The sequence below is a fragment of the Staurois parvus genome, unplaced genomic scaffold, assembly GCF_062004578.1.
Source record: "Staurois parvus isolate SC_StPar_1 unplaced genomic scaffold, SC_StPar_1.0 ptg000719l, whole genome shotgun sequence".
NCBI classification, from domain to species: Eukaryota; Metazoa; Chordata; class Amphibia; order Anura; family Ranidae; genus Staurois; species Staurois parvus.
Window position 1 is genome coordinate 1,664,523 of NW_028318515.1, and position 25,500 is coordinate 1,690,022.

At 42.4% G+C, this 25,500-nt stretch overlaps 1 protein-coding gene across 1 annotated transcript in view; it reads left to right on the plus strand.

Moving 5' to 3' along the window:
- The window catches only part of DNAH10 (dynein axonemal heavy chain 10), a 272,004-nt gene that overhangs the window by 241,724 nt on the left and 4,780 nt on the right, over positions 1–25,500 (plus strand). Inside the window, exons 75-80 of the mRNA XM_089653648.1 lie at positions 897–992; positions 2,505–2,676; positions 12,703–12,834; positions 13,101–13,312; positions 14,627–14,794; positions 16,945–17,125. Of these exons, the coding sequence (XP_089509774.1) occupies positions 897–992; positions 2,505–2,676; positions 12,703–12,834; positions 13,101–13,312; positions 14,627–14,794; positions 16,945–17,125 (961 nt within the window). The remainder of the gene's footprint in view (positions 1–896; positions 993–2,504; positions 2,677–12,702; positions 12,835–13,100; positions 13,313–14,626; positions 14,795–16,944; positions 17,126–25,500) is intronic.

Below are 25,500 nucleotides of genomic sequence, written 5' to 3' on the forward strand. Positions count from 1 at the left end.
TGCGGGATGTTAGGTGTGGTGGGGGGTAGGGCAGTTGCGAGGTCAGAGGAGGGGAGAGTTGATGGGGTTATAGTGGGAGGGAGGCTATGTGGGGAGGTAGGTTGAGCATTGGCGATGTCCTTACGGATTGCATCGATCTTATTTTGGAAGTGATTGGCAATCTCGTGGGTGGTGAGTAAGTTACTGGGTGGGGGTGGGGGCAGCGGAGAGAGTAGGGAGTCGAAAGTGGAGAACGGCTGGCGAGGACAGGTGGAGAGGGTGTTGATGAGGGTTACGAAGTAGGCTTGTTTGGCGGCGAGGAGGGAGGAGGAGTAGGTGAGGAAGGCGGATTTGTAGAGGGAGAACGCTCGAGGGGATTTGCAATGTACATAGATCACCGAGAGTGGACAACAAAAGTGGAGTTACTTTTAAATTTATACTGTGCATATCATACACTGTGACATACTTATTTAGAACAGCCTAACATGTTGTGCCATTTATAGGCTGCTTTCCATTATGCTTTTTCTGTCGCGTCTGTTCATTTTTTCTATTTTTTTTAGCTATTCTCCTATTACAACTGTGATGTACTCTCTGCTGCTACAAAATAAAGAATGTATTCCTGATTACATTTTTTTCATTGCCTGCTAATTTACAACCTTGATAGTAAGCCACGGTACAAATGTTGTCCTATATAATTTTGTTTTGTGTTACACCTGCTCTGGGAGGAAAATTAGAACCTTAATCACCATTGACGGGCCTCTAGTTTCCTGTCCTGTTGTTTACATGGATGTACAGTACCTTATCAAATAGCAGCTGAATTGTTTCACATATTGGAAATCTTTTTGTTAAAAATATCTAGCATAAAAATCTAATCACATAATTGTATTTATCATCACTTGTTTTTGTTTTCCTTTTAGGTGTGCATGGAAATTTTAAATACATATCTAACCAAAGCTTACACTCAAAATGATACCAGGATACCATGGGGCAGTCTGAAGTACCTTATTGGAGAGGTTGGTTTGTTTCCTGGCTCTTACTAATGTCATTGATTTCCAGTAACAACATAAATAGCAAGGTCATGCAGCTTACTGTAAAACACATGCAATTATTGGTTATCTAATGGCCTCTGTCTTTCCAGGCAAATGCTAGATGAGTATAAATAAGACTTTTGTTTTCCTGCTACAAATGATACATAGAAACTATGTGGGGTGGTGTGGAGACAGGGAACTTGTTACAAATTAAGTGCATTGAAGTGAACATGTGTTAATGTAAAACATCCAGTCATCTGTAGAAGAATTTAAAAAAAGACTCCCAAATGGATGTTTGTAGTGAACACAGTTTCTTGTTGCTTCTCCCCACCACACTTCACATTAAATTAAATTATCCCCTGTGTCTGAGTGCAGCAGAGCATTTTTGCTTCTTCTGTGTGTTTGAGAGGCTTGTGGTAGGAACATACAAAGTATAGGGTAAATATCATAGATAGAATGGCCATGCGTTTATATTATGAGAAGCGAGAACTGCCTTGACCTCACAATGTCTATTCTCAGGTTTGTATTAAACTACTGATCTGCTTCTTCCAATTCATATAAGATTTTGTTCCATTAGCCGACATTGCTTGTAATTGTAATTGTGCTTGTAATTATTTAGAAGTCTTTTGATAATGGTTCTTGCAGCTCCTTTAAGTAATTTTGACTTTTGTAGAGTTGTTAGCTCTTTACTAAAATTAGATAGACTAAAATAGGAATTTATGTCCTCATAGTGTATTCGTTTCAAACATATTTTCAAACATAAGTTGAATTCCACATACCCGCCCCACTCCTTTGGTCCCCACTGCACTTTTAAGCTATTTAGCAAGGTTACTGCCACCCACGTCTACCTATCCGTACACTTCTCACTCCATAGACCATTTCAGAGGATGCATATCAGAATAATGTCAGCGATCACATGACCGTGCTGACCAATGAGAATCGCTTCTTTCTTCCAGAACAGATGCTCATGGGTCAGTACGGTCATGTGACATCATCACTTGCCATTGCCTGCATTGTTTTGATACACAGCCTGTGAGGCTGTGTTCAAATTGAGAACTTGACAAAACAACATGAGAAACTGTAAACTTGACAAATAGCAATTCTTTGCAGTGGGGATGCCCTGAGAGGTAACATTTTCATTTTTTGATGCAAAAATTAAATTCCCCTTTAAAGTCACAGTACTATTCAATTTCAGTATTGTTTCACTAGTGTTCAACAGTCCTGACATATTTATGTGCAATAATATATTAATTACTTGAATGGACAATGACCAATTCAGTTTCTTTTACTAAGACAACCTAATCCACCAGCATGAAGAGCTCTGGGCTAAAATACTCCACATCTTTTAGCATCAATGGCTTTTCTGACACTTTCCTTAATAAACTCTGTTGTAGAAAGGTAAACTATATGCTATGTGTCATTAAAAATATACAGCTAAAAGCACCATTGTAACCTAGCCTTCAGGAAGCCTAATGACACCTGACTGTGTCTCTACAGGTTATGTATGGTGGCCGAGCCATCGATAGCTTTGATAGAAGAATTCTAACCATATACATGGATGAATATTTGGGCGACTTCATATTTGACACATTCCAACTTTTCCACTTTTATAAGAATGATGAAGTTGACTACAAAATTCCAAGTGGTGATAAAAAGGATGACTTTGTTGGTAAGATAATGTTTCTGTCATTGCAATCAATAATAGTTTTTTTGTGCAGTTTTTAAGGAAGACCTTTAGTTTAGACAATTTCTGTGTAAAGGTTATGGTGGTAGAGATGTTTGTACCTTTTTAATTTAATCTATTATCAGTTCAGGTTTTCACTTGCACATTAGCTAATCTTAAACATATCCCTAGCATTTACATACCACGCGTGCATCCATGACAAATTAAACACAGAAAACTTCCCGTCATAAGAGAACAGAGTTTGAATTATGGTCCATTGATGGATACAGTTTGATGACAATGAACCAACCCTTGTTTGTACTGCCGCAGACAGGAGAAATAGTTAGTAGGCACATAGAAAACTGAAAGCCAACTCCCTGGAAGCTATAACCTCCCCCACCTCAAACCTGCTCAGTTTTGCTTAGTGTCCTTAAAAGAATGGATGTCTCTTTCCTTTCTGGTATATTTTTGCTTTACTTGGAAGATTTTCTTCTGTTATGCTGATATTCTCTCTGTGATGGCAGTTAGAACCCATCTGTATTCCAGTTACCACAAGGCACTGCTCTCAGATCAGACCAGTACATCTGTGGATTCATTGCTGAGTTTTCATTACCAGAGCTGTGGCAATTTTCATCTGGCCTCATTTCTGAAGACTTATTGGGTGGTTAGGCAGACCTCTTTGGAATTTTCATCTTTAAATGTACCTACATTTCGCCTGTGTCCTCTTCCATCCTTGAATGCTCATTTCTCTACCTATGTCACAGCATGGATATTTGCTTCTGTTATGCAAGGTTTTATGACTCCTTTAGCGTTACTTCTTATGATCACAAGGGCTTAAAAGGCCAACTGCCAGTTTCCCCTGTGGAATCTGACACAGAGATGCCTATAATATTTTGGATTCTGTCAGAAGACGTCTAGAAGATTTATTGTCAGAGTCCATCCCTTCCAACAACAATAAAAGACAACAGAAGCATGTTTAAGGCAGAAAAATAAAAACAAGTTCAAACAACACAGTCAGAATATCCTGAGAAAATTGCCTACAGTTCGACCACAAAGGGTGACGATTCTGTTGCCTTTCAGAAGAGTCACTTGGCAAGGGTTCATCTTCAGGTAGTGACTCAGGGGCCACAGGTGGCAAGGGGTCAAGGGGTCACACATACCCTCCACTGTTCCCTCATCTGGGCCCAAGGTCCTCAGACATATCACAGTTTGTTGTAACTGGATAGAGTTGCCAGGTTTCCAGGACTCCTAGCACCAGCTGCCAGTCCCTTAGTCGGTGGGTCTGGAGGCTCGACCACAAGAGAAGGGGGAAACCATTCAGCAGGGGCCTCGTGCAGAGTAGAAACACACCCCCCCCCCCCGATCATCAGCAGGCTTTTAGCAGCAGTCACAACCTAGTACACAGGGTCTTAGCATGTTACAGTGAAGTCACCTTTTTACAGGGTTGGGCCTCTTAGAGACCAAGACATTGATGGATTTACGTGGGAAAGGTTGCCTCACTACTGGATACAGGATACGCTCCCACTTCCAATTTATTGCTCTGGTGCTTTTGGTATTTTTCACCAACACCCTAACACAATGGTAGTTCCTCCAGAGCAGAGTCAGATGCCATTTCTCTGTGTTTATCCAATACTAGCTGCTTTCCCCTTTGCATCTGCCCGCAATGTTCCTGCACCCTAGAACTTAGCATCTGAGGCAGAAGGTGTTCTGGGGATCCTAAAAAAGAGGTCCACTGGCATTCGGCCATATCGAAAAAGTAGGGTGTGTGACTGGCGGATGGTGTTGATGTAGGCTCACACTACGGCTCCCATGTGTTGGTGCCATCTGTCCCGGTAACTCAGTTCTAAGGTCCACAGAATCCCCAGAAGGGTGTAGTTGAACTGCTCACAGGCTCCATTACCCTTGCGATGGTAGGGAGTGGTGTGGGACTTCTGCCACTAAGGCAGTACAGATCCATTACAATCAATGACTCAAAGCTCAGGCCTTGGGATGAGAAAATTTGCTTTGGACAGCCATAGGGGTGAACGATATTCTCTTAGAAAGCTTGGCAGTAGTGGCAGCTGTTTGGGGAGTACCACCACCGAGAATTTGGTAAAATGGTCGATGAAACCCAGCGCATACTGATAACCGGAGGGTGCTGGAGATCATCAAAAAGTCCATGGTTACTGTGCAACCCTGCTAATTTATTATATGTTCAATTTTGAGTTAAAACCAATTTGAGTGGGGGAATATATAGGAATATTGTAAATATATATATACAGTCAGGTCCATAAATATTGGGACATCGACACAATTCTAACATTTTTGGCTCTATACACCACCACAATGGATTTGAAATGAAACGAACAAGATGTGCTTTAACTGCAGACTGTCAGCTTTAATTTGAGGGTATTTACATCCAAATCAGGTGAACGGTGTAGGAATTATAACAGTTTGCATATGTGCCTCTTACTTGTTAAGGGACCAAAAGTAATGGGACAGAATAATAATCATAAATCAAACTTTCACTTTGTAATACTTGGTTGCAAATCCTTTGCAGTCAACTACAGCCTGAAGTCTGGAATGCATAGACATCACCAGATGCTGGGTTTCATCCCTGGTGATGCTCTGCCAGGCCTCTACTGCAACTGTCTTCAGTTCCTGCTTGTTCTTGGGCCATTTCCCTTCAGTTTTGTCTTCAGCAAGTGAAATGCATGCTCAATCGGATTCAGGTCAGGTGATTGACTTGGCCATTGCATAACATTCCACTTCTTTCCCTTAAAAAACTCTTTGGTTGCTTTTGCAGTATGCTTTGGGTCATTGTCCATCTGCACTGTATATATAGTGAGAACTAGCATCAAGCGTAGAGTTTTTAAAGCACACAGCCACTCGCTTTCTTCTTTTTCAGGGCCATTTTAGCCCAATTTTATTTAAAAGAAAGTTCCAGAAATTTCCCTCACAGGGGTTTTCAGCATTTCACTCTTCAAAAAAACCCCAGATATTTAGCCTCCTGGCTTATATACACAATTCTGCCGCTCCGGCCTTCCACTTCAGGCTCACGGCTGTCTCCTGCAGACTCCTACCTAAATGGCTTTTTCTGCACACAGCTGGCAGCCACTTGCACAGCTAACAGCCCCTTGCTGCTGTGGCTCCCACCTCTCCTAGGTGGAGTCCTCCTGGCTCCAGGGCAATGACCTCCTGTCTGCCGGGGTGGAGCCCAGAACCATGGTTAGGACTCTACAAAAAGGCCTGCACACACCTGTGCAATCTGTGTGCTGGGGGTTCTGAAAACACGGACCCAGGATTGGAGACTTCATCCCTACCAAATCACTTAGAAATCTCCAGGCCCCAGGTCCCAAAACAGACTTTAAGAACCAACGAGGAAACTGACAAACTAGTTTCCTCTGCACTAAGCAACCCGCCTTGAGCCCCTCAACCTGTATGGTTGAGAATCCTGGGTTATAAGCCTGATTTAGACCGTGGCAGGATACCGCACTGCCACAATATATATACACTTTATGTTGTGTATTCTCGAATTATTGACCAAGCCAGGATATGACTGAGTTAGATATATTTTACAAACAAAAGTATCCAAGAACTCTTTGCTATGTTAATTTTATGCAAGATAACCTGGGCACTCAGGGGCTGACTACATTTCAAAGGAGGTAATCTGCAAACTTGCAAGGTTGATAAAATGCAGATAACTCAGTCAGACTTCAAAGGAATACTTTTCAAAGTGTTCATTGTTTACATGTTTAAGGATGATAAAGAATGTGATTTGACCATACAAGAAGTATTTATTGATGGTAATTAGGGATATGGTGAAAGGATGACCTGTGTACCTGGTAAACACTATAGTGACCCTAATTGTTATCTATAGTAATGACAAGTGAAGTCTTTTCTTTTAAGATCAAAAGTGTTTTGTCAGCCAATCAGAAACCCCTCCAGTAAACTGTATTTTAAGGGAAGTTATTTTGGCTGGGAGATGAGCTTCTTCCTGTCATTAATATTGGAGCACAGGCATAGATCATAACTCACATTATTGCACGCATGGAAGCTACGTAGGTGCATATTACAGACTGGACATATGCTGGACGGTGTAGTATCTCTATGCTTGATATGAAGTATCTTAAATGGGACTTTGAGGGTTGTTGTTTGTTGTAATATTTACAAGTATTCAGCTGGATTTCTGTCATCTGTAACAAATATCTTTATCCGAATAAATGCATCTCTCTGCAAAAGAATTGTTTGACTAGTTGCTGCGGGAAAAGTACATTTATAAATATACACTGGTCATACATCCTCCATCATTGATATAAGAGAACAGATTTGTCTTATGAACTGTTTCGGTGTGGACCTCATAAATTTATAAGACAGTTACCGGTTTTAAAGTCTTGGTGGTGGTGTTAGTCATGGGTGTTGTCCTTTCACGGGGGACCTTGTGTACTGTGCAGCTCTCACACTCCCAACAAGCTTTTTGTACCCAGTCTGATAAGCGGGGGCAGAAGAAATATCTCTGCACCAATAACTCAGTCCGATCTGCCCTGAAATGGCCACCTGTTGCATGGAGCACCTGACAGATTTGCAAAATATGCAACTAGGGGACCACAACTTGGAGGATATCCAGCTGTTTGGTAGGGATGTGTGCCTTATGGTATAGTACTTTGTCCCGTGTCTCCAGCTGATACCACTGCCTTAGGATTGCCGAACAGTGGGGGACAACTTCTGGCACTTCCAGGAGGGCATGTACTTACAGGAGAGGTAGTGCTGCACCTGCATCAGGTCCTTTTGCTGACTCAGTGCCTATTCCTTTCAACCAAAGAATTCAACAGCCTTTGCACATGGGCCAGGGGCCTGTTCTTCGATAGTGCTTGAGGTGGCTGGCATAGGGAGAACAGGGGTGACCTCTGTGTCCTCCTAGTAAGAATCCACATCCTCCCTAGGGCGCTCCACTGAAAAGCAGGACAGAGCATGTGCATTCCAAAGCTTAAACAGCGCCAGGCATGTGGTTTACCTTTGTTACAGCACTCCCAACTTGGCTGTGTCCAGGTATTGTAGGTTCTTAATGGTGAAGACTTCTATGTCAGCTCCAGTGAGGAATTCTAGCAAATATTTTAGTGATAGCCCAAACCAGGGCGAGCAACTCGTGTTTAAGGGAGCTGTAGTTATGGGGGTTCTGTGTCTGGCTGGTGTAAGCAAGCCAGACTGTGGCTGGTGTAAGCAATCACCCTCTCCTGGCATCATGGACCTGAGCCAGGATGGCCCCCAGTCCCTGGAGACTCTCATCTGTGTACACCTGGAAGGGCTTGGTATAGTCCACATAGGCCAGCAATGGTGCTGAGGTCAGTTTCTGTTTTAGTGTCTCAAGGAGTTGAGGGTCCACTCCTCTTTTGAGTGGTGTGCCCACTCAGCAGTTGTGTAAGTGGGCGGCTATATGGGCACATGAGATGAACCAATGATAATATCCCACAAGCCCCAAGAAGGAGCGCAGCTCGGTGACAGTTTTTAGGGGGTGCCAGTCCTGAACAGCATGGATCTTGGCTGGGTCCAGGGACACTCCTCGACAATGTGCCCCAAATACTGGATATTTTGCTTCACCATGTGGCACTTACCGGACTTGATTTCATTCCATATTATGTTAGTTGTGAGAACATCTGGTCAAGATGTTTATTATTATTATTATACAGGATTTATATAGCGCCAACCGTTTGCTCAGCGCTTTACAATATATATTTATATTTATGTTTAACGTAGTCTTCAAATGTCTTGGAGAAGATGATGATATCATCCAGGTAGACTGACAGTTTCAAAGTAGAACTCTCCAAGACATCTTTCCATTGGACATGAAAGGTAATGGGTAGCATTGCTTACACTGAAGGGCATGTGGTTAAACTTGAACAGTCCTAAGGGTGTGATGAAGGCAATCTTTTTCTCGGTCTTGGTCCCTAACAAGGACTTGAGGTAGTCGCTAGCTAGATCCAGAGTGGAGAAGAACTTGATTGTCCAAAGACCATTAACAATTTCTGTACTAGGCTAGGCATTCTGGTGGGTACACACACAAGTTTGCAATAGTCCACACAAAACCATCTTTCTTCCACACCAGGACAACGAGGGCAGCCCAGGGACTGCAGCTTTCCCAGATCACCCCCACTCTATAGCATATTTCAGAGCAAATCCTTGACCTCCTGGCACAGTGCTTGGGGAATGTGCTGATACCACTCTCGGATGGGCAGTGTATCCCCTGTGTGGATTGGATGGTTGATGGCTTCAGTAAACTTATAATCCTCTGGACTGGTGGCAAACACTAGCAAGTTTTTCTGCAGCAACTGATGGAGCAGTCTCTGTCGTTGCAGAGGAAAGTCTTGGAAGGGTATATCCAGGTGTTCCAGTAGTAACTTCTATTGTGCCTCGTCCCATGACACCGTGGCTGTCTTTAGAGGGGCAGATACTGTTTCTACCCCTGGTTAGAGATGCAGTAATGAGGTGCCACATAAAGATCCGCTAAAGTGGTGTGCCTGGGCAGGGATATTGGTGGTGCTCCCAGAATGATAAACTGTACCAAGACTCCTTCTTGGTGGACTTTGGACAAGGTATGGCCCACCAGCCACTCCCCTGGCATCACGGGGTCCTTGCAGGGTTTGACCATAAGAGTGGTCCCCTGTAACTTCTTGTGGGCCCCAACGAGGAGCGACCAGACCACCTCTTGTAGGGGAGTCAGGAGTAAGTTTTGCTTGGGGGCAACTGTGCGCACCACACTACTTGCTCTGGTTGTTTCTTGGCTGCCCTACATTGGACCTCAAGACCTAGGGCACTCTAAGCTATACTGCCCGCAGGCTGCAGCCCCGGGCCCACTGGCCAGAATATTTGTACTTGGCCAACAGGCTAGGTAAGTCCAAGTCTTTCAGAATGTTCATGCCCAACAAAACAGGCACTGCCAGATTAATTTGACGGAGGGTCACCGCTACTCCAACCTGCTCCACCACCTGGTCCTTGGTTTGAATCCTTACCCAGGTGATGCCTTCAAACAGGATAGGTAGATTGTTGGCCACTCTGAGGGACAGCCAGCAGGGATCCAGTTCCCGTGCCCTGAACCTCCGTGCATAAAAGTCATACTCCACGACAGTGACCTCTGACCCGGTGTCAGACAGGCATGGGCCTTTCTGGCTATTGACAAGGGCTGATACAATTGGACTTGGTGCAACCATGGCCTCTGGCTCGCTAGAACGTTCAGCTGCCAGTCCTGGGGATCATCCGGCCTGGAAGAGTTTTTGAATACAGATCACCCACAGTTCTTGGATATATGTCCATAGCAGCCACACTGCTAGCACTTATGGTCCTCCTCAGGGTTCCTGCGTAATGGGTTCTAGCCCCTATGAGGTTGGGGAGAGTCCCATTTAAAGGTGGACAGCTCCTGTTTCAAGCAGGCTACATCCTGAGCCAGCTCTCACAGTGCTGTTTGTAGGACTGACAAGGGTAAAGGAGGCAAGGCCTCCTCCTTCAGGTACACAGGTTCATACTTCTTGGTCACTGCCATGGTTGCTTCTGCCTCTTCTTGCTTTTGCGTACCCACCACAATATCATGGAAGGAAATGGTGGGTTACGTTCTGACTGTCTCTTGCAGGGCTTTCTGGACTGGGTCTGCTTTCATGTCAGTTATGAATTGGTCCCTCAGCATGTGGTCTGAGGTGGTGATTTCGGCACAAGTGTGCACATCCCACTTTTCCAGGCACCTCCAGAGGTTCTGCATGGATACCACATAATGAGTGAGACTTTCATCCTCCTGTTTCTTGACAGAATCTTCGCATCAGCTCCATGACTGGTATCTTTTCTCTAAACAGTCCCTCTAGGTGTGACACAATCTGTTGTAAGGTAGCCCACTCTTCCTCTGGCAGCGGCATCACTGCCTGGTGGGTGTCGTCCTCTAGGGTGTTAATAGCCAGGTCTGTAATCAGCTGGGCTGGGACCTGGTACAGGCACGTGGCACTCTCCAGTCTCTCCTCCCACTCAGCCAAGGGGATGTTTGAGCCATTAACTTTAGGTACCGGGGCTAAGGCCGATCCTAGCAGAGCAATAATGGAGCCCAATCCTCCTTCCGCACCCGCTGCAAGGGACATATCTTGCCGACTGCCACCAAGTATGGGTAGGTGCAGTGAGGTGCTGCGGCAGTAATGACACAGAGTCCAGTTGCAGGAAACTCAATGTGTATTGACAAGAAGGTTCAACTCAGAAACAACCCAGTGGGAGAATGCCACACTGGGGATCACTCACAGTTCTGTGCAGAACAGGAATACAGCGGCAGAAGATGCATCGGCAGTGTCTTTCTTAGAGGGTGGAATGCAGCCTGGTTGGTCCAGTCCCAATGGGGGAGGCTTCCGATGAAGGATAACACATCCCTAGCTTCTCCCTACTCATCTGGAAACCTCTCCCTGCCACTAATCACTTTTCCTAACAGAAAAGTTCTCTTTCCCTACTCTAGCCACATCACAAATGCATGCCAAAACCATGGGCAGGGACTTAAAAATAACTCTGCAGACCCAAAATTGTCACCAGGGGTCACCTGAATGCATCATAGCCAACCAGTACACTGCCTCAGGGGACCAGGAAACCATAGAGAAACCAGGTTTCTCCTGACTTTCTCTCCGGCTGCAGTACCGCTCCAGTTGAGTGCTACCTACAGTGGAGAAAGAAGGCTGCACCTGCCTACATATTGCTGTGTGCAAGCAGTCTATGTTACGCTATGGGGATGCAGCAGTTGTATGAACACAGCTGCAGGCCCATATTTGACAGGCATGCGAATACAGGTGTATGACCCTAAACACAGACAGTTTGTATTCAGGGCCACTCACCTACACCTGTACACTTGTAAAATTAGGACCTGCATCCTTATTGAGGGACAGGCGGCTTCAGCCGCACAAACTGCTTATTCGCACTGTATGGGCCAGTGAACTCGTGCAAATGAGCCTTTAATTTTTTTAATTATTGTTTACAATTTTTTAAAATTTATTTTTACAATTTGTTATTTTGCACATTTTTTTAAAATTAGTTTTTACAATTTCTTTTACAATGCATTTGGAGGGGGGGGGGGCTTGGGTGAAATATCAGGGTTCTAAACAGACCCCTGACATATCACCTTTGAGACAAAGAAAGGAATTGAGAACACAGATTCTTCAATTCCTTTCTATGCAGCCTCAGCTGCACTGCAGATGAATGAACAGTAGACAGAGGCTTCTGTCTATTCCTAAACTGAAGCATAGTAAAGACAGTTTACTGTGCTTCAGATATAAATGAACACAGTGAGTGATTGATTACTCACTGTGTTCATTCACTAAATGGAAGGGTCAGTAAATGATACACTTACTGGCCCCTTCCCCCGCTCTCCATCCTGAACAAATAGCTGGCAAGAGAGGAAAGCTGGCAGTGCTCCTGGAGGAGGGGGGCACACTCAGCAGCCTGCAGGGGGAATCAGATGTGGGCAAGACAGAGAAGGGGGATCAGTACTGTGGGGAGCAAATACAGGAACAATGCCCTGTGTGTTTCTCCCTCCAGCAGCTGAAAGCCAGCAGGAGGCAGAGGGGGAGAAACTAACTTTCAGCTGCTGCAGAGAGCCGTACAGGGCATCGTTCCTGTAATTGCCATGGTACCAATCATCCTCCCTGTCCTGCCCACATCCAATTCCCCCTGCTGCCTGTACCCCCCTGTGTGCAGGAGGACAGGTGGTACCCCCTTATTGGCGACCCTGGGCCCATTGCTTTGTGTGCATGTCCTCTTTTTTTTTTTCGGCGGCTGGGCTTATATTAAGATAGGGGCCTGGTTCTGCAGCTCCAATAGCCTTCACCCTAATCCGGCCCTGACACAGGTATTGCAGATCAATAGACCCATATAAACATGCTCTGCTCTGTAAGGATTATGGACTGCAGAGGAAGCTCATTTGCTTTGTGTATATTAATTTGCAGACTTATGTTGTGTAAAGGGCATTTTGATCTGGTATGTCTTTTTGTTGAAATGTATATCTGTCATGCAGTAAAATTACTTTCACATTTATTTATTTAACAGAGGAGATAGAGTCCCTTCCACTGGCCAACACCCCAGAAGTATTTGGCCTTCACTCAAATGCTGAAATTGGATATTACACGCAAGCAGCTCGGGATATGTGGTCTCACCTCCTGGAGCTGCAGCCACAAACAGGTAACTGAACTGGAACTGCTTATGGATTTTTACATGTGCTTTCCTTTAATTATGTTTACAGCAGTTATGAAAGATCGATATCCTGAATGAATGTTTGAAGATTAACAACAAATGCTGATTTTAAGGTGCTCCCAAATAAAGGGTTATCATATTATACCTAAAAACAAAAAAGTGCCGGTATAAATTGTGCAGACACCATATATAATTTAGTTTGCGAAATACATTCTGACAATATCACAATGTTAAACACTGACTCATTCTTGCAGGTGAATCTGGCTTGGGGATCAGCCGTGATGAGTACATTGGGCAGGTGGCAAAAGACATTGAAAACAAACTACCCCAAATATTTGATTTGGATCAAATTAGAAAGAATTTTGGCCTGGACATCTCACCCACCACAGTGGTGCTGCTGCAGGAACTGGAGAGATTTAACAAACTGATAAGTTCTATGTCCAGGTCTCTTGCTGAACTTCAGAGGGTGAGTGATGAGGCGGCATTGGAGTCTGCCTTCCTTTACTGTTCCTGATTCACACTCTCCTGTTACACCAGGGGTGTCCAACCTTTTGACTTTCTTTGGCCACATTGGAAAAACAGGAATTGTCTTGGGCCACACATAAAATACACTAACAATAGGGATAGTTGATGAACAGAAAAAGTCAGGCAGATCACAAGTTAACGATCACCGATATAGACAATATACTTTTTTTTTCATTTTTTCTAATATTTTTTCATTATATAAGAGGTCAACTTAGAACTAGTGCGATATTTTGACCCTGTTTTTGATAAACTAACGCAACAATATCTGGTTCGATGGATGTAGTAGCAATTCTCAATAAAATCTCATGGTGGTCATCAGATATTTTGGTTCTAATTTTGCCCTGTGTGTGCTTCATCCTTGAAAATAGTTGCTTACAAGTAAAGGTGCTGCCAAAAACTGATGACATGAAGAAGGCATGATTGTGAAGAGTGGAGATTTTTCTTTGGGAAGATAAAACTTAAGGTGTTACTAAACCCACAGCAGTAAAATCAGCCTGTATATGCAGTAAACCATGTTTGTTATACTCACTGTGGAACCCAAGGGGTTAATCCTCTGCATTGTGTAAGAAGGATGTTTGATCCTGTTTTCTCTGATCCTCCCCTTCTTCCAGTGTCTCCCAAATATTTCCTGATAGAACAGAGGCTTGGGGGCAAGCTGTATATGCTCAGTTTGGTGTGTATGGCTAGAGAGTTTTTTTTTTCTTTGGAGAGTGCATGTGATCAGAACAGGACTAATCAGAACTCACCAGACAGAGGTCAGGGGTCCTGCATCCTCCTACAGGAGAATGAAAACTCCTCCTACAAGCTCTAGTGGACACTGATAGAAGTCACAAGACTGCTGTAACTGCTGATGAGCAAAGGTATTTAGCAGTTTATATTTACTGTTCTGTGTACTGCGTGACACCAGGTACAGTGGATGCAGGGTCCTGGGTTTAGTAACACCTTTAGTCCAGTAAAGAGACACTGTCAAATTTTTTTTCGGCTGCATGTGTGCTGAATGTAAATGCATTTTTACAAAAAAAAAATCCCCCCCCCCCAAAAAAAAATCTGTATTTTTAAGTAAGTTTACAATTTTGTGCTGGGCCGCATTCATAGCCATCTTGGGCCGCAGGTTGGACACCCCTGTATTACAGCTTCAGCTATACTATATTTTAAGTTATTCTGATGATTTTTGATTATGGCAATATTATATACAGTAGATAACTTTTAAACAACCGTGTGCATATATAATTACAGTGTTTTGTTATATCTGTAGGCTTTGGCTGGGGAAGTTGGAATGAGCAATGAGTTAGATGAAGTAGCTCGAGCACTTTTTAATGGTCAGATTCCAAACATATGGAGAAGACTGGCTCCTGATACACTGAAGTCTTTGGGAAACTGGATGATTCATTTCAGAAGACGCTACAATCAGTACACATCATGGGTAATATATGCAGCTTATGCAGTACAGATCTTAATTATTTTAACAGTGCAGCTTCAATGTATCCCAGCCTAGATGTCTTTGTAGACCAGCATCAAAGTTTCTTTTCTAGACTAAATGCACGGTGTTTGGTGGTTTACAAAAAATTAATACCAGACAATACCGTACTTCGACAATGTGTAAAGCTTGTTCTAGATGGTTAACCACTTCCCGACCGGCCTTTGCATATAAACGGCCGGACGGTGGCACTGCAGGGTCGGGTGGCTGTTTATAAACGGCCTCCCTGCACCCTGCTTGTGCGCATTTCCTGGGAGCGCGCAGCACCGCGAGCCGGTGCCCGCTGTGTCCTCCGGACACAGTGAAACACCGATCGTCAGACAGGACCTCTGTGTGAGGTCCCAATCATGTGATCACTGATTGGCCAATCAGTGATCACACGCAGAGTAGTAAGCAAGATGTCATTTGTGACATCATTGCTTACTACGTGTGAAATCTGTGAATGATCACAGAGGTCACATGGTACAAGGCTATTCACAACAGCCTTGTACCATGTGACAAGCTGTGACCAATCACAGCTCACTCAGTACTTCTCAATGGCTGCAGGAATGCAGACAGAGAGAAAGAGAAATGATTGCTTTTACATCCTATATGGGTGTAAAAGCAATCAGTGTAAAAAAAAAAAAAATCTTCATCACCCCCCACAAGTAGTACAGTGTCACCATGGTGACACTGTACTGCTAGGGTGACAGTATGTAAAATAAAAAATAATAATATAAAAAAATAAAAATGTAAAAAATTTTTTTTAAAAATTATAATTTTTGGTTATAAACTAATTTGGATTTTTTTTTTTTACTAAAAAGATAACGGAATAAATTTTGGCCAAGATTTATGATGAAATATTATTTATTTGCAAAATTTTATAAAAAAAACACTTTTTTTCAAAATTTTTTAAGTTTTCATTTACATAGCAAAAAAAATAAAAATCCCAGCGGTGAATAAATACCACCAAAATAAAGCTTTATCTGTCTCAAAAAAATGGTAAAAAATTCATTTGGGTACAGTGTTGAATGACCGCGCAATTGTCATTCAAAGTGTGATAGCGCTGAAAGCTGAAAATTGCCCTGGACAGGAAGGGGGTAAAAGTGTCAGGACTGGAAGTGGTTAAAGCATAACTATTCTTTTTTAACCACTTGCCCTTCAGTGGATTTACCCCCGTTCCTGACCAGGCCATTTTTTGCGATACAGTGCTGCGTTACTTTAACTGACAATTGTGTGGTCATGCAACGCATCACCCAAATGAAATTTACATAATTTTTTTCCCTACAAATAGAGCTTTCTTTTGGTGGTATTTGATTGCCTCTGTATTTTTAATTTATGTGCTATAAACAAAAAAACCTGCCAATTTTGAAAAAAAAAACAATGTTTTTGAGGTTTTGCTATAAAACATATCCAGTAAATAAATGTAAAAAATCAGTTTCCGTCATAAATGTAGGCCAAAATGTATTCTGTTACAATCTTTGCTAATAAAAAATCCCAATACGTGTAAATTATTTGTTTTACATGAAAGTTATAGCATCTACAAATGGCGGTATATATACTGGAATTTTTATTTTTATTTTTTTATACTAGTAATGGCGGCGATCAGCGACTTATAGCGGGACTGCGTTGGGCGTTCTCACACTGGGTGGGAACTAACTGCCACTGACATACCAATGACACTAATACAGTGATCAGTGCTAATGATACTGGGCAGGAAAAGGTTAACATCTGGGGTGATCAATGCATTAACTGTGTGCTGTGATGTGTTTTACATGTGCTGTGTGTGTTTTACTTGGGAAACATGTTGTGCAGAGAAATATACAGCAGCATTATACTGCTGACAGGACGGAGACCCCCTGCCAGTGTTACTCGGAGATCACTGGGGGTCAGCAGCGAATCTCTGGCTGGGACCTGGTGATTGACATCTGTAGCTACCCCTACCCGGAAATGCAGATCACGTATATATGCGTGATTTTGTGCAGCCCTGTAGCAGTATTTTCTGCTATAGGGTGGCAGGGAAGAGGTTAAAGTATGTTCTGTTTTTTTAATTAAAAGCTGTTTTTCTTGTATGCAAAGAGTTTCATTGGTGGATACTTTTTTTTTTTGTGTGTCAGGTTACTGAAGGAGAGCCAAATGTCATGTGGCTGTCAGGTCTACATATCCCAGAATCCTACCTGACTGCTCTTGTCCAAGCCACCTGCAGGAAGAATGGCTGGCCACTTGACCGTTCCACACTGTACACTCAGGTTACCAAGTTTCGTACAGCTGAAGAAGTGACTGAAAGACCTGGACAGGGTTAGTCCTTTTAAAGGCCACGTGTATGGTATTGCTCCAGAAACGGCTGTAGCTGAAGGGCCATTTTGTGAGAATATTACCTTTTTTTTTTTTTTTTACTACTGGGCTTGCTTTACACTTTCTGTAATTTTGCATACTTGCCACATGGGAAAGTCCCCCTCTTTAATTCTTGGGCTGTGCTTTATTTAAGTTTAAAAGCTGGCCACTTGAAGAGTCCTGCTCCTTCTTTAAAGTGGTTGTAAACCTCTGACATGAAAAATTAACAAAGTATATTCTTCTATAGTATATTCCTGCCTCAATCCAAAGCACTGAGTGTGACTTGTATCTGCAGCCTTGTTCCTCTGCTATCTGCATGAGTTGTTTCTGACAGACTGTAATGACTCCAAGAGATAGAGGGGGGATGGGATCTCTAGCACTGAGGTTGATAGCCTCAGTTGTGCATATTTCCCAATGAGATTGTGTAGAGAGGGGTGCATCCTATACACATGTCTCAGCTTGCACTCAGCTCTCCTCTCGGAGCTGTGCGGTATGTGACATCAGATCCCTGCCCCCTGCCTCTGAAAGCTCAAAAAAGCTCTGTAAATTCTGGAATTTAAATGGATGCAGAGAAGAGAAAACTGTAGATAAACAGGTACAACTTCTGTAGGAGGATTTGTTTCATCTTTGTGTATCACCTGAAGCTAGTCATTTCAGTATAAATGTAATGTATACAGTTGTGCTCAAACGTTTGCATACCCTGACAGAAATTGTGAAATTTTGGCATTGATATTGAAAATATGACTGATCATGCCAAAAAATTCTCTTTTATTGAAGGATGATGATCATATGATAATATATGCCATTTATTATCAAATAGTTGTTTGGCTCCTTTTTAAATCATAATAACAGAAATCACCCAAATGGCCATGATTAGAGATGAGCGAATTTTTCAAAAATTCGATTCGGCTGATTCGGCGAATTCCAGTGTGAAATTCGATTCGATGCGAATTTCTTCGCTACGAAGATGACTTATAAAAAGGGTTTCTAGGCTTCAGAGAGCCTTTAAATTAGTGCAGAACACTGTACCTTTAATTTAAATGCCCTTGGAGATGAGGAAAGAGAAGGAGAAGGAGAAGGATGAGAAGAAGGAGAAGGAGAAGGATGAGAAGAAGGAGAAGGAGAAGGATGAGAAGAAGGAGAAGGAGAAGGATGAGAAGAAGGAGAAGGAGAAGGATGAGAAGAAGGAGAAGGAGAAGGATGAGAAGAAGGAGAAGGAGAAGGATGAGAAGAAGGAGAAGGAGAAGGATGAGAAGAAGGAGAAGGATGAGAAGAAGGAGAAGGATGAGAAGAAGGATGAGAAGAAGGAGAAGGATGAGAAGAAGGAGAAGGATGAGAAGAAGGAGAAGGATGAGAAGAAGGAGAAGGAGAAGGATGAGAAGAAGGAGAAGGATGAGAAGAAAGAGGGTTTCTAGGCTTCAGAGAGCCTTTAAATTAGTGCAGAACACTGTACCTTTAATTTAAATGCCCTTGGAGATGAGGAAAGAGAAGGAGAAGGAGAAGGATGAGAAGAAGGAGAAGGATGAGAAGAAGGAGAAGGATGAGAAGAAGGAGAAGGATGAGAAGAAGGAGAAGGAGAAGGATGAGAAGAAGGAGAAGGAGAAGGATGAGAAGAAGGAGAAGGAGAAGGATGAGAAGAAGGAGAAGGAGAAGGATGAGAAGAAGGAGAAGGAGAAGGATGAGAAGAAGGAGAAGGATGAGAAGAAAGAGAAGGATGAGAAGGAGAAGGATGAGAAGAAGGAGAAGGAGAAGGATGAGAAGAAGGAGAAGGAGAAGGATGAGAAGAAGGAGAAGGATGAGAAGAAGGATGAGAAGAAGGAGAAGGATGAGAAGAAGGAGAAGGATGAGAAGAAGGATGAGAAGAAGGAGAAGGATGAGAAGAAGGAGAAGGAGAAGGATGAGAAGAAGGAGAAGGATGAGAAGAAGGAGAAGGATGAGAAGAAGGAGAAGGAGAAGGATGAGAAGAAGGAGAAGGAGAAGGATGAGAAGAAGGAGAAGGATGAGAAGAAGGATGAGAAGAAGGAGAAGGATGAGAAGAAGGAGAAGGATGAGAAGAAGGAGAAGGATGAGAAGAAGGAGAAGGATGAGAAGAAGGATGAGAAGAAGGAGAAGGATGAGAAGGAGAAGGATGAGAAGACGGAGAAGGAGAAGGAGAAGCAGAAGGAGAAGGATGAGAAGAAGGAAAAGGAGAAGGATGAGAAGATGGAGAAGGAGAAGGATGAGAAGAAGGAGAAGGATGAGAAGAAGGAGAAGGAGAAGGATGAGAAGAAGGAGAAGGATGAGAAGAAGGATGAGAAGAAGGAGAAGGAGAAGGATGAGAAGAAGGAGAAGGAGAAGGATGAGAAGAAGGAGAAGGAGAAGGATGAGGAGAAGGAGAAGGATGAGAAGAAGGAGAAGGATGAGAAGAAGGAGAAGGAGAAGGATGAGAAGAAGGAGAAGGAGAAGGATGAGGAGAAGGAGAAGGATGAGAAGAAGGAGAAGGATGAGAAGAAGAAGAAGGAGAAGGATGAGAAGAAGGAGAAGGATGAGAAGAAGGAGAAGGAGAAGGATGAGAAGATGGAGAAGGAGAAGGATGAGAAGAAGGAGAAGGAGAAGGATGAGAAGAAGGAGAAGGAGAAGGATGAGAAGAAGGAGAAGGAGAAGGATGAGGAGAAGGAGAAGGATGAGAAGAAGGAGAAGGATGAGAAGAAGGAGAAGGATGAGAAGAAGGAGAAGGAGAAGGATGAGAAGAAGGAGAAGGATGAGAAGAAGGAGAAGGATGAGAAGAAGGAGAAGGATGAGAAGAAGGAGAAGGAGAAGCAGAAGGAGAAGGATGAGAAGAAGGAAAAGGAGAAGGATGAGAAGAAGGAAAAGGAGAAGGATGAGAAGAAGGAGAAGGAGAAGGATGAGAAGAAGGAGAAGGAGAAGGATGAGAAGAAGGAGAAGGAGAAGGATGAGAAGAAGGAGAAGGAGAAGGATGAGAAGAAGGAGAAGGATGAGAAGAAGGAGAAGGAGAAGGATGAGAAGAAGGAGAAGGAGAAGGATGAGATGAAGGAGAAGGATGAGAAGAAGGAGAAGGAGAAGGATGAGAAGAAGGAGAAGGATGAGAAGAAGGAGAAGGATGAGAAGAAGGAGAAGGATGAGAAGAAGGATGAGAAGAAGGATGAGAAGAAGGATGAGAAGAAGGAGAATGATGAGAAGAAGGACAGTTCTGTGACAGTTTCTCTCTATTTATGACAGTTCTGGGACATTCACTCCATACAGCTGTTTCAACCGCTGTATGGAGGGAATGTCATGGAACTGTCAGAAATAGACTATTAATGACAGTTCTGGGACTGTCCTTCCATGCAGCGGTTGAAACATTGTATGTATTTGTTTCCATAAATGGATCCATTTATGGAAACAAATACATACAATGTTTCAACCGCTGTATGGAAGGACAGTCCCAAAACTGTCATTAATAGTCTATTTCTGACAGTTCTATGACATTCCCTCCATACAGCGGTTGAAACAGCTGTATGGAGTGAATGTCCCAGAACTGTCAGAAATAGACTATTTATGACAGTTCTGGGACTGTCCTTCCATACAGCGGTTGAAACATTGTATCTATTTTTTTCCATAAATGACATTCTGCAAATACACTTAGAGGAGCGCTGCAGATACACTTTTTGCCGGCTTGGAATTAATCTTATTTTCATCCTACTTCTTCTTCTTCATCCTCATCCTCATAAGAAGAAAAAGAAGAAGTAGGATGAAAATAAGAATAATTCCAAGCCGGCAAAAAGTGTATCTGCAGCGCTCCTCTAAGTGTATCTGCAGGATGTCATTTATGGAAAAAAATAGATACAATGTTTCAACCGCTGTATGGAGTGAATGTCCCAGAACTGTCATAAATAGTCTATTTCTGACAGTTCTGGGACATTCACTCCATACAGCTGTTTCAACCGCTGTATGGAGGGAATGTCATAGAACTGTCAGAAATAGACTATTAATGACAGTTCTGGGACTGTCCTTCCATACAGCGGTTGAAACATTGTATCTATTTGTTTCCATAAATGGATCCATTTATGGAAACAAATAGATACAATGTTTCAACCGCTCTATGGAAGGACAGTCCCAGAACTGTCATTAATAGTCTATTTCTGACAGTTCTATGACATTCCCTCCATACAGCGGTTGAAACAGCTGTATGGAGTGAATGTCCCAGAACTGTCAGAAATAGACTATTTCTGACAGTTCTGGGACTGTCCTTCCATACAGCGGTTGAAACATTGTATGTATTTGTTTCCATAAATGGATCCATTTATGGAAACAAATACATACAATGTTTCAACCGCTGTATGGAAGGACAGTCCCAGAACTGTCATTAATAGTCTATTTCTGACAGTTCCATGACATTCCCTCCATACAGCGGTTGAAACAGCTGTATGGAGTGATTGTCCCAGAACTGTCAGAAATAGTCTATTTCTGACAGTTCTGGGACATTCACTCCATACAGCTGTTTCAACCGCTGTATGGAGGGAATGTCATAGAACTGTCAGAAATAGACTATTAATGACAGTTCTGGGACTGTCCTTCCATACAGCGGTTGAAACATTGTATCTATTTGTTTCCATAAATGGATCCATTTATGGAAACAAATAGATACAATGTTTCAACCGCTCTATGGAAGGACAGTCCCAGAACTGTCATTAATAGTCTATTTCTGACAGTTCTATGACATTCCCTCCATACAGCGGTTGAAACAGCTGTATGGAGTGAATGTCCCAGAACTGTCAGAAATAGACTATTTCTGACAGTTCTGGGACTGTCCTTCCATACAGCGGTTGAAACATTGAATGTATTTGTTTCCATAAATGGATCCATTTATGGAAACAAATACATACAATGTTTCAACCGCTGTATGGAAGGACAGTCCCAGAACTGTCATTAATAGTCTATTTCTGACAGTTCCATGACATTCCCTCCATACAGCGGTTGAAACAGCTGTATGGAGTGATTGTCCCAGAACTGTCAGAAATAGTCTATTTCTGACAGTTCTGGGACATTCACTCCATACAGCTGTTTCAACCGCTGTATGGAGGGAATGTCATGGAACTGTCAGAAATAGACTATTAATGACAGTTCTGGGACTGTCCTTCCATACAGCGGTTGAAACATTGTATGTATTTGTTTCCATAAATGGATCCATTTATGGAAACAAATACATACAATGTTTCAACCGCTGTATGGAAGGACAGTCCCAGAACTGTCATTAATAGTCTATTTCTGACAGTTCTATGACATTCCCTCCATACAGCGGTTGAAACAGCTGTATGGAGTGAATGTCCCAGAACTGTCAGAAATAGACTATTTATGACAGTTCTGGGACTGTCCTTCCATACAGCGGTTGAAACATTGTATCTATTTTTTTCCATAAATGACATTCTGCAAATACACTTAGAGGAGCGCTGCAGATACACTTTTTGCCGGCTTGGAATTAATCTTATTTTCATCCTACTTCTTCTTCTTCATCCTCATCCTCATAAGAAGAAAAAGAAGAAGTAGGATGAAAATAAGAATAATTCCAAGCCGGCAAAAAGTGTATCTGCAGCGCTCCTCTAAGTGTATCTGCAGAATGTCATTTATGGAAAAAAATAGATACAATGTTTCAACCGCTGTATGGAGTGAATGTCCCAGAACTGTCATAAATAGTCTATTTCTGACAGTTCTGGGACATTCACTCCATACAGCTGTTTCAACCGCTGTATGGAGGGAATGTCATAGAACTGTCAGAAATAGACTATTAATGACAGTTCTGGGACTGTCCTTCCATACAGCGGTTGAAACATTGTATCTATTTGTTTCCATAAATGGATCCATTTATGGAAACAAATAGATACAATGTTTCAACCGCTGTATGGAAGGACAGTCCCAGAACTGTCATTAATAGTCTATTTCTGACAGTTCTATGACATTCCCTCCATACAGCGGTTGAAACAGCTGTATGGAGTGAATGTCCCAGAACTGTCAGAAATAGACTATTTATGACAGTTCTGGGACATTCCCTCCATACAGCGGTTTCCGGCAAAAAGTGTATGTGCAGAGTTCCTCTATTCTGCAGATACACTTAGAGGAGCTCTGCAGATACATTTAGAGGAGCTCTGCACATACACTTTTTGCCGGCTTGGAATTATTCTTATTTTCATCCTACTTCTTCTTCTTCTTCTTCATCCTCATCCTCTTCTTCTTCTTCTGAGGATGAGGATGAAGAAGAAGAAGAAGAAGAAGAAGTAGGATGAAAATAATATTAATTCCAAGCCGGCAAAAAGTGTATGTGCAGAGCTCCTCTAAGTGTATCTGCAGAGCTCCTCTAAGTGTATCTGCAGAATAGAGGAACTCTGCACATACACTTTTTGCCGGCTTGCAATTATTCTTATTTTCATCCTACTTCTTCTTCTTCTTCTTCTTCTTCCTCTTCTTCTTCTTCTGAGGATGAGGATAAAGAAGAAGAAGAAGAAGAAGAAGTAGGATGAAAATAAGATTAATTCCAAACAGGCAAAAAGTGTATGTGCAGAGCTCCTCTAAGTGTATCTGCAGAATAGAGGAACTCTGCACATACACTTTTTGCCGGCTTGGAATTATTCTTATTTTCATCCTACTGCTTCTTCTTCTTCTTCATCCTCATCCTCAGAAGAAGAGGATGAGGATGAAGAAGAAGAAGAAGAAGAAGAAGTAGGATGAAAAGAAGAATAATTCCAAGCCGGCAAAAAGTGTATGTGCAGAGTTCCTCTATTTCTGACAGTTCTCTCACAGCTTCTTCACATGTACAGCGGTTGAAACATCTGTATCCTAAATGGAAACTAATAGATACAATGTTTCAACCGCTAAACATGTGTTCCTTCTGTCAGAGAACTGTCAGAAATAGCGGAGCTCACTGCAGGGACACTTTTGCCGGCTGATCGGGAAATGTTCGATTCGCGCACCCGAAGTAGGCAAAATTTCGGTTTCGCCGCGAATCGAATATTTCCTGAAATTCGACTCGAATTCCGGTTCGCCTGGTTCGATTCGCTCATCTCTAGCCATGATCAAAAGTGTACATACCCTGGAATGTTTGGCCTTGGTACAGACACACAAGGTGACACACATGGGTTAAAATGCCAGTTAGAGGTTAATGTCCCACATCTGTGGCTTTTTATATTGCAATTAGTGTCAGTGTATGAATAGTCAATGAGTTTGTTAGCTCTTATGTGGAAGCACTGACTAGGCTAGATACTGAGCCATGGGGATCAGAAAAGAACTGTCAAACGTCCTGCGTAACAAGATAATGAAACTTTATAAAGATGGAAAAAGGACATAAAAAAATGTCCAAAGCCATGAATATGCCAATCAGTACTGTTAAATCACTAAAAAGTTAGTTACCAAAGAAATGTTCCAATAAATTCAACACTTCTATTATACCAACATCATTGCGCCAATGTAATAAAGAGAGGAAATACACTCACTGGATGCTGCTATTATTAAAAAACTCAAAATAATAATAAAAATGTGAAAAAATATACAAATCACAAATAATAGCGCAAACCAAATCACACAACTAAATATAACCACCACCAAATAAGTGCATATTAATAGTGCAAACAAAAAAATCAATAGGGAATGTCAATATAGTCCATTCAGAAAAGTCCATATAAACATGATCCTCAGTAAATGAAGTAATGAGATCCTCCTTCATAAGCAATGTGGTATTCAGTGCTCAAAAACACCCCATCAAAATGCACACTCACCATGTGCTAGTAATTAACCAGCATGTCAGTATATATCCAGCATTCACCAAACAGACTTCAAAGGACGATCCTCATGTGTTGGTAATTACTCAGCATACTACTGTGTATCCAGCATATCACCAAACAAACTCCAGAGAAGATCCTCTCATATCCAGATTAGCACATGTGGGTAAAGAAAATACTCGCCATAGTGCAGTATCATCCAACAAATTTATTGCCAAACAAACTCCCCTTAAAATCACACTCACAATGAGCAAATAAAAACAAGGCGTTTTGTTATATCAGAGCTCCAGTCTCTGCATCCTGTGTCTCACCAGCCAGCCCGCATTCAAGATGGTAGTAGTGCGATCACGTGATCCGGACACGTGCATCAGCATGAGTAGTGATGTCACAGGAAGGCCACACCCTGACACTTTTCGTCCAATGACTTCTTCCGAGGGATTCCATGGGAAACAAAAAAAACTTCAGAAGTTACACCAAGAGCAGACCTTTTGGATACAACCTAAACATAAAAGCAACCCAACATCTATACCTCCTACTATCAGTGACCTGGAATCTAATCCGGAATCCCAAGGTATCCCTTGTGTAAATGCT